Source organism: Vicia villosa, linkage group LG3, assembly GCF_029867415.1.
Source record: "Vicia villosa cultivar HV-30 ecotype Madison, WI linkage group LG3, Vvil1.0, whole genome shotgun sequence".
In the NCBI taxonomy this organism is placed as follows: Eukaryota; Viridiplantae; Streptophyta; class Magnoliopsida; order Fabales; family Fabaceae; genus Vicia; species Vicia villosa.
In genome coordinates this window covers 39,286,951-39,296,564 of record NC_081182.1, presented here as the reverse complement: position 1 = coordinate 39,296,564, position 9,614 = coordinate 39,286,951, and the positions used below count along the sequence as shown (strand labels likewise).

Here is a 9,614-nt window from a genome sequence, read left to right as displayed (position 1 = left end):
TGGGACGCAACATAAAGACTTCCATACAAAAATTTATTATCACCATTAGTAGCACTTGAAGAGAAAATTTATACCGAATCAATATTTGATGAAGATGTGTTATCTATTTTTTGTGTATGCATTTCTTTAAATTGATATCTCCATTATTTTATTTTATTTAAAATGGAGACGTTCCAACTCACTCATCGCAGACTAAAGCAGATGTGTGTCACCGCTGGAAAGTCGTCATCCTCGTTGGAAATCAAAGTGGACTTTGCCACCTGCTTGCGGTTTCTTTTTCAGATTCTTGCTCTCCAATTTCCTATAATCAAACAATGGAATGCTTTGATTTTTGAATAGAAACTAGTAACAAACCCGTGCTGCCGCACGGGTAATATTTTTAAGATATGCCAAATTCCTAAAAAAAAAAAAAAAAAAAACAAATGGAACAATAACTTTATCAAATCAAAATCATATTTCTAATAGGATATAATTAGTTTTTACAAAATTATAACACATGAAGGAGCTATAATGTCACAACATTAATTTGCATGTTTGGTTGGAAAAAAAAATGGCAGCAGCATGAAACTCTAAAATGAGGTGAATGCTTGGACCTGAAATAGATTAAAAACGAAAACAAAGTTAACATGTGCACCTAAAATACAACAAAGATTTATTAAGTGTTGGTAATGGGGTGATAAGGAAACATTTGTAAAAGTTGCACCTCTCAAATGTTACGGAACAGTTGTTTGAATACAACATTGCCTGCAGCCTGAATCTCAAAAATGAAGTGAATGTTTGTACCTGAAATAGTTAGAAAACGAAATATAAGTTAAGATGTGCATGGAAAGAACAATAAATATTTATTAACTGTATAAGACAATGTTTATAAAATTTCCACCTTTTCAAATGTTATGGAACACTTCTTTGAATACAACATTGGTGGTAGAGCTCATAGGTTGTTTATCTTTGTCATGAATAAGAATCCTTAAACCCTTTTTTGATTTGACTCTTGAGATAGCCACATATAGTTGCCCATGACTAAAAACTTCTTTAGGCAAATACAAACCAACATTATCAAGTGATTGCCCTTGAGATTTGTTAATAGTCATGGCAAAGGAAACAATAATTGGAAACTGGCGTCTTACCAATTTAAAGGGCCATGGGGATTGTGAGGGGGATAGAGACATTCTAGGAATATAAAATAAGTTACCAATATTTTTTCCAGAAATGATCTTAGCTTCAATAACATGATTAGCAAGCCTGGTTACAGTTAACCTTGTACCATTGCACAATCCTTCAGACTGATCTAGATTGCGCATTAACATAATAGTGGCACCAACTTTCAACTTGATTGAATGGTTAGGCAATCCCGAAGTTTTGAGAGCATTTAGGAATTCAGGTGTCACATGCTCATATGCATCAAAGCTAGTTGCATCAGATTTATCAATAGAATCACTACTAAAGTATTCTTTTTCTTCTCCTACAACAATTACCAAAGACCAAAATTTAGTTACAATGATTGGCATACTAAATTTGTAACACATTTCTAAAGGTTTGTGATATTTAAACAAAATGAACTTAGTGATATTTATATACCTGGAAGCAGATTTGTGATATATTGGTTGATATCATCAACAACTTCAATTGTTGAAGCTAAGATTGCACGACTTTGTAGAAAATTGGAATCAAGATAATTATGAATGAGATCAGGGTATGTATCTTCAACAATTTCCTTGATGGGATCAGAAAAGTTAGAAATTAAGAACTCATCTGGAATACAAATATCAGCATAACCATCATTTGGCTCACACATGGTCCCATCTCCAATTTTTAAAATCCACTCAGAAAAGCTCCTTATGTCATCAGCTGTAGAAGAAGCATTATCACCAGTTTGCAAGCGCATGTTCTTTGTAAGCCTCAAGACCTTACAATGATCCCAAATATAAGAAGCATTTAATGTTGCATGGATAATGTCTGATCTAGTTCCTCTTGGTATAACTGGGAGAATTTGTCTGAAGTCACCACCAAACACAACAACCTTACCACCAAAAACTTTCCTAGATGCATGTGGGATTCCACTCATAATATCTCTCAAGGATTTGTCGAGAGATTCAAAGCAAAATTTATTAGCCATACGAGCCTCATCCCATATAATTAAATCTGTCATCTTTAGAAGCTCAGCAAGATCATCTTGTTTTTCAATGTTGCAAATAGAATTTTCTAAAGTAGAAACCGGAATCTTAAATCTAGAATGAGCTGTCCTTCCACCTGGTAACAACAAACTTGCAATCCCACTTGAAGCAACAGGCAAGACAATTTTTTTCTTAGACCTAAGTGCTGCTGCTAAAGTTTTCCACATAAAGGTCTTACCAGTCCCACCGTAGCCATACAGAAAAAAAACACCACCTTGCTGCTTCTCAACAGCATCCATGATTTCCTCGAAAATTCCTCTTTGTTCATCTATGTATAAGAGATATGTCCAAACAGTTTTGTTAATTAAATTGAAGAGTTAAACTATTTGAAATTGTTGTAAGAAGAGAGTCATATTACCTGTAAAAGAAGCAGACGAATGTTCAAAAATTTGTTGTTGTTCAACAACATCATATTGACGTTCATCATAAAGTAATCTATTTCCGGTAAAGAAAACGACATCCTCTTTTGGAACTGGCATTGGTTTGAAGTCCTTCAAACTACGGTTATTATTTTGCAATAGTATTTCAATAGCCATTAGTGTTCGTTCCTTTAGCTCGGCATCGCTCATGGTCAAACCTATCATAGAAAAAGGGAAGTAATACTATTTTATGACCAAATAGCAAATATAAGGAAATATTAACTATTATCAAATATAAGTCAATAGTGATATGTATATAATTCCTCTAATGTATAAATAATGAAGCTATATGAAAAAATATTAGCATATAATTTTATTAGACCTTAGCATATATCTTTGGAAATAGTCAAAAAATCTGCTACCTCCGAGTACTGTACCAGCATGCTCTTGTAAGACTAAAGCTATATATGTATATCTTATAATGAAAAATGTGACATAGTTATGAGGCATATCTTGGAAACAGCAAGGTGTAAACAGTAAGAATGTCATAAAATTAATAGTTGAAAATCGGTGCTGAACCGCTAATCTTGGAATGAAAAACGCTACTGGATAACTCATTTTATAAATTCTTCTCAATATTACACTGATTTTAATTTTCTTACTGTTATTTACCATAAATTACAGAACTGTTATCATACTCCAAACAATGGACAATATGCCTATTAGGAACTATGGACAGTATTAGATAGCAATTGTAACAGCAGGGCAACTAATGAAAAAATATCACAAATATAGTAAGATAAAATACCTTGATCTCTTGCGAATAACCGTTGATCATAAAGAATGCCATCCGATAAATATCTCCAAGTCTTTCTCCAAACATGTTCAGGTCTATTCATGGATGCCGAAAGCAACATTGTCACAAATAGTTTGCGTAAAAAAGGACCCGACCCCCAAAGATGCGCCTCTTTGATTGCCTCGACAAATTCACGATCATCTTGTAAAAACCCCATCGCAAAGCACGCATCTCTAAAAGTTTTGCACTTCTTACCATCAACCGTTTTGATGTCTGTATAGCATAACGGACCTTTCTTGACGGTAAGCATCATCCTTAAATAAAACAACTCGCCAGTGGATTGCGGAACCCAAATCAGTCGACCAATGGTATACCCTCGCTTTCTTGGTTTCCAACTTCGACTTCGTTTGTGATAAACAAATTTAGAAACAAAGTCACCATAAGTTAGTAATCTTGCTTCCTCATAAGTTTTGTTTGCTTCAAACCAAGCCGTAAACATGGACTCCGTTACACTTGGTTTGAGCAACACATCACCAACCTGCTCGTAGTCTTTGTAGTACACGGAGTTTTCACCTTCCATGTGAAAAAACAATCTTTCTACAGCTGGTTTCCTGCCATGTATAGAATAAGAAAATATCCGCCAACATGCTTCACTTGGGGAGATGTATCGACAATCCAAATATTGTTTGATCTCGTCAACGTTGTTTTTGTCTTGGCCTTGTATGATTGCTGAAATTCTATCGGACCCTTTATTAATATATTTGAAAAGGTATTTGATAGAAGTGTTTTGATTGCACCATTCCATGTTGATGTGGGCTTCGTATTTCAACAACAAACTTGGATTGTGAGGAACAACATGACCACTATGAAAAATGATGTCTTTCTTTTGAATGGTGTGTCCGTTGTTTCTTCTCCTATAAACCGGGTAGCCTTCTTGGTCCACTATAGTTGTACTTTGGAATTTCTTAGGGTAAAACTTTGTGCACCTCCCATCTTTCATACAAGGTGACTTGAGATTTGCCAAACCACAAGGACCGTGAACCATGTGAGCTTTGACCAAATTGTACAGCCGAGGTTGTGTTTCGGGATCGGGCACTTCAGCACTAATGATCTTGTCAATGTCTTCCGGTCTTGGATATTTGTTTGAAGGGTGCAAGAAGATCAATATATGGGCATGAGGCAATCCTCTTTTTTGAAATTCAATGGTGTACATATCTACAATGAACCGTGATGCAAAAGTTAAATTGACTGTTAGAAATAGTATAATAAATTCAAAGTAGAATATAAAGCAGAAGTGTTGGTTTACTCCTATGTCATCAAAACTTATCAAATCACTTAGATTCATTATAATCAAAACAAAGTAGACGGGGATAAATAACTTACAAGCAAGCACTTTGCCAAGAACACCTTTTTTGGTCAAATCTGAAAGCAATTGATCAAACTTGATTTTGAAAACTCTAGAAATGATATCCGGTCGATCTTGAGGACTCAAATGTAGAGGACCAAGAACCCTTTGAATCTCAGGCCAATTCGGGTTACAGGTAAAAGTAATAAACAAATCTGGAAATCCAACTTTACTGCATATAGCCATTCCATCGTAGTACAGTTGATCCATAAACCTACGACCGCCAACAAAGGACGAAGGCAACACCACTCGTTTACCTATGCTTAAACCTGGAGCTTGACTTTGGTCGCCTTCTTCATGCAAAGAGTTGTACTTGGACACTCGTAGCTTTGGTTGATTTTTGCGCAGCCATTCTAGTTTCTCGGGCTCTAACATAGTGTAACCATCTACCAGAAATTGTTGGAACAACCGTCTAGAAGATAACAAAGTCTTAGCTTCTTTTGATCTGGTTTGAATGCGAAAGGCCAGCCATTCGCGAATCGTGAGCCTATTTCTGATGCTGTTTTCATTGACAGGCAGGTCCCTATGGGCTACATCGGGTCTATAGCCATCCTCACCATACGGAAAAATCAACGGATATTGGTAAGCCATGTAAGCTGCATGGAGTTCGTTGATTCTTTGAAGTCCTCCTCGTCTAGTTTGCATTATTATATCCCTCATTTCTGCCGTGTCAATATCTCCAACAACCAAGGCTGCAACTTCACTGACAGTTGGCTGGTTATATACTCTGCCGTCGGTTGACCGATTAGAAATTAGTCGCAGTTTTAGGTTCTGAGGTTCCCCGCTATTCAACCATTGTCTTGCCATTTGAAAGATCTTAGCATGTGGATTGTATTCATACAACATGTTGGACAGTTGATTGACAACCAAAGGATCAATGTTCTCTTTGTTCCTTCACATGAGAAAAAAGCATTCTTAAAAACCGAAACAGATTATTTATGTAATAAAACTGCCCAGTAAAGTATGAGTAACTATTTTAGAACCAAGAAAGTGAAACGTGGGTGGAGATTACCTTAGATGATGCATTCTGTTTTCCACCTCATTTTCGGTGTCATAAATATATAACTGAGCGAACTTTGGTTTACTTCCTTGAGGAGGCAACATACTTCCGATGCGATGACACGTTTGACCTTGTATCCTTAGTATTGGAGGGCCACGTCCGTTGTTAAAACGATTGTCCAACCTTGCTCCCGGTGATGTGAATGCAAACATCATATTGTATAGTCGGATTTGTTGTTGAAACTTCCGACTAACAATACTTTCGTGATCAAACAAAAGTGTTGCAAGTGGTTCCGGAGGCTGTCTGAGCAGTGGGAGTTCAACTTTTCCGTTCCCACAGCACATCATAAACTTCGGGTTAGCAGAGTGGGTACTTTTGTGCATCCTCTCTTGATACCACATCATTGCTTTACAATAACGACATTCGATAAGAGGTGAACCGATATCGTAGTATTCTACACATTACCAATCCATGTAAAAATTAGATTCTTGAAAATTAAAATGGTTTACTATCCTAAAGTATGTACCTATCTTAATGGATTAACGACGTACCATCCTCAACTCCGGTTGCATAGCCATGGATTGGAAAAGGTGCCTCATGCTCGTCTGTATCTGAACAGATTTCATCTTCGGAATGATATGCTATAATGAAAATACACAGGTTTTTAGGCAAGTGTGAAATGAGGTATCTAACTGTTATGTAAATGTAAACTGAATGTTAGCATTGAGTGATACAACAAAGTACTAAACATACCTGCAAAAGGGTCGTAGTCGCTATCATGGTCGGAGTCGCTATTAAAATCCAAATTCACCGTAGGTGTAAAAATCGGACACGTTGGCTTCGTGCTACGATGCTGAGCCTGTGTGGACTGTGTAAGTGGCGGCACTTCGCGACAAACAGGTTGGTTTCTATGTCTGGGTATTTGCAGAGGCGTGACCAATGGTGTATTGACATAACTGGTGGAAAAAATGATTAAATAGTTAATAGGTGGCCACATTAATGGAATAATAAGATCTCTCATGTTTGGTACCTTGAATTAGGTTGGTCATTTGCTTTGGAAGATGCCACACCAATGCTTTGGTGCGTGAACTGGCTATTCAAATTCGACGGCAGACATGGAATCTCGCTCAATTGTTTTCTAGGCCTGCCCCTAGATCGTTTGGGGATGGGAGTACTTCTGTGCATTCAAAAAGAAGCGAATAAGATACAGATTAGTTCCTTTCCACTATATTTCAGGCATATCTTAAAAAAAAAGTCTCCATACTCTATGCTTATTAAGTATGGTTAAGTGTCAATATTTGTTTAACCATGAAGTGTGTTACCACTCGTTAGTACTTGTAACCATGAAGGTATTGTGTTTGAATTATACCGTGGTTTACTTCCGGAAGACGATGCGTTGTTTAGATCAGAAGGAATCTGAACTGGCTGAGTTGGAAGAACGAAATTAGCATTTGCATCTCTCCCATTAAGTGTGTCCAGAGCTGGATTGCTGTCATGGGCAAAGAAAACATTTTTTTGAATTTAGATAAACTTAAATGACAGCACTATTGATAAACATCACATCCATATAATTAAATTCCAAATATAGTGAACACACTTGGACACTATGTACAGCAAGGGCTGTATTTACCTGGTTTGTTCATTTCCGTCGAGAGTAGAGGCCGGCGTAGCAGTGTTTGTACTTGCGAGTACAGGGAACTTCCTGGTCAAGTTCCTAGCAATATTTGGAACACCATATCCATTTTTAGGCCTACCCCTACCTGGTCTGGAACTTGGTGGGCACCTGTTGACATTGTCAATCAATCTCTCAGTGGTGGTAGGTGAATAGATATGCTAGAATGAAGCTCACAATGTGCAACCTCATTACTTGGTGAGAGTGTAATTCAGTGCTATGGTAATTGATATACATGCTTAAAATTCGGGTTGAGATAGAACAGGGTGATTATAAGATATTATTGTGGTGCAACTGTAAGGCATACATATAGGCTCCATACATTATATTGATGGAAATGCTAAATATATGTGAAAATTGAAAGGCAGTTAACTCACGTGTGTAAATTAGAAGAACATCCAGTTCTAAGGACCTCCATTTCATGAGACGGTGACCGTTCTTTTAAATTGCCCAATGATGAAGGAGTAAAGGATTCGTTCTCCTTTTCCGCAGAAATTCCTGCAAATTGCGAGAATAGATTTGTTCCCAAACCTCCTATTTGGTAGGTGCTAAGATTTGTCCTAAAAGCATGTCTTGATATGCTAGGTTCTGAACCGGCATCACGTGGAGTTAAGATCATAGGCTGTTTACTGGACGGATTTACTGCATAGCTGTTTTGGAATGATGGAGTCAATTCGTTCAAAGGTTGCCTAGGAGTAATTGACACTGGAGTATTCATCATTTTATCGCCATGTAGTTGTTGTACCTGACCCAATTTTTGACGCTTGGAACGCAAGTCTCTCAAGAGCAACGATCTTCTTGCTCTTGCCTTTTTGGCTGAACCAATTGGGTGAAGAGGGTCCATAAATGGATGGAATAAGATGTCTACAATAGTCAACAAAATAGGGTTGTCATCCGGTTAATGGCCTTGTTAATAAAAAAGACCTTTCGCATACATTATGTTAAAATTTTATCAAATAAGACAGACACACAACATTGGGCAACTATATTTGAGGGCATGGGTATACCATAATTTTATTGGTAGTATACTATATTATGCTGTTATTGACAACAATACAAACTAAGCATTAAATTCAGCAATGGGAGATAATACACAAAGACATAGTAACATGCAATAAATATTAAGGTGTTGTTCAACCATAAATGTGTTCAACCACCTGAATTAATTGTAAGGTTGTACTGCAAGCACCTCAGTATATAATGCCCTCTATGAGATGTTTGTTAACCATAGTCAATATATAACTTCCCAGCATTATTTCCAGCAGTTAAGACCAAACTCTATGCTCATATTCAATCTAAGGTAATGCATTCAAGTATTATAATTTCTTTTCTACAATCTGGGCAATTAAAATCTTCATTATACTCATGCTATGCAACCAAACTTATCCTCAAATAACATTCTATTTTGCCTTTACAATATCAGGTTATTCACATATTGATAATGGAAGAATAGCTGCCCATAAAAGCCATATCTTTAGAGGTCCCTCCACAAACAAATCTAGGTACTTAACATTGTTGATATCTTCAATTTGGTCTAGTTCACAAATTGTTTTTAGATTAGTTTAGACATGAATAGAACAGTTTACCTTTTGAAGATATTGAAAAATATAGTCACTAATGGAGATGTATCATCACTTGCAAGACAAGCATTCCATATTCTTCATCGTTTCAGGCCTTGGTCATGTTCCACTTTAATTTAGTCTTATTAGTACCATTGTTACCTGCAGTTAAAATATTTAACTACAGAAATTACATTTCTACACCCAATGATAAATCTTCCCTAATCTAATTATATTTGCTATGATATATTGGTCCAGGAAAATAAGGACAGTCGTTTCTTTACACTCAAGGTCCAAATACATGTTTTTAAATGACTCTAAGTATATAGTAGTAGAGTTGTCATTTTTTCATCATGATTGGTAACCATTTTTTACTTTCTATACTTAACAAATAAGAACCATATAAGTTATATTGGTAACCATTTGGTAAATGCTTGGTAACCATTTGCTACTTGTCATTTCTTTACTTTCTAAAAGTTAAAAACCATGGTTAAAATGTTTAACAAATGAGGTATACTGTATCCCTTGTAAATAAATACTGCCATCACATTAACTTTGGACATGGAAAAAGAAATAGTCTATGCTCTATGTATTGACTTTGCTTGTATCAGGGCTCCAAGCATTTACTTTTAGAGGTGACAGCTTAGTG

At 36.3% G+C, this 9,614-nt stretch overlaps 2 protein-coding genes across 2 annotated transcripts; both read right to left on the bottom strand.

The window, feature by feature from the left end:
- Positions 1-569: 569 nt before the first annotated feature.
- Positions 570-2,413, bottom strand: LOC131657907 (uncharacterized). The gene is made up of 5 exons (XM_058927257.1): positions 2,313-2,413; positions 1,579-2,264; positions 903-1,462; positions 718-783; positions 570-593 (listed from the first exon to the last, which is right to left on the bottom strand). The coding sequence occupies exons 1-5, from the start codon at positions 2,411-2,413 to the stop codon at positions 570-572; spliced, it is 1,437 nt and encodes a 478-aa protein (XP_058783240.1).
- A 78-nt stretch (positions 2,414-2,491) lies between these two features.
- Positions 2,492-5,109, bottom strand: LOC131657906 (uncharacterized). Its single transcript, XM_058927256.1, has 5 exons — positions 4,713-5,109; positions 4,351-4,544; positions 4,047-4,293; positions 3,342-3,977; positions 2,492-2,751 (listed from the first exon to the last, which is right to left on the bottom strand). The coding sequence occupies exons 1-5, from the start codon at positions 5,107-5,109 to the stop codon at positions 2,492-2,494; spliced, it is 1,734 nt and encodes a 577-aa protein (XP_058783239.1).
- Positions 5,110-9,614: the final 4,505 nt, after the last annotated feature.

Bases quoted from the DNA above. Each gene is read 5' to 3' on its own strand.
- LOC131657907 (XM_058927257.1), bottom strand. From the start codon at position 2,413: ATGGATGCTGTTGAGAAGCAGCAAGGTGGTGTTTTTTTTCTGTATGGC. The intron at 2,265-2,312 runs GTCTAAGAAAAA...TGGGATTGCAAG, and splicing joins ACTTTAGCAGCAGCACTTAG to TTTGTTGTTACCAGGTGGAA. The intron at 784-902 runs GTGTTCCATAAC...TAACTATTTCAG, and splicing joins CCAATGTTGTATTCAAAGAA to GTACAAACATTCACTTCATT.
- LOC131657906 (XM_058927256.1), bottom strand. From the start codon at position 5,109: ATGTTAGAGCCCGAGAAACTAGAATGGCTGCGCAAAAATCAACCAAAG. The intron at 4,294-4,350 runs GCAAATCTCAAG...TTTTACCCTAAG, and splicing joins TTCACGGTCCTTGTGGTTTG to AAATTCCAAAGTACAACTAT. The intron at 3,978-4,046 runs GCCAAGACAAAA...CCCCAAGTGAAG, and splicing joins AATTTCAGCAATCATACAAG to CATGTTGGCGGATATTTTCT.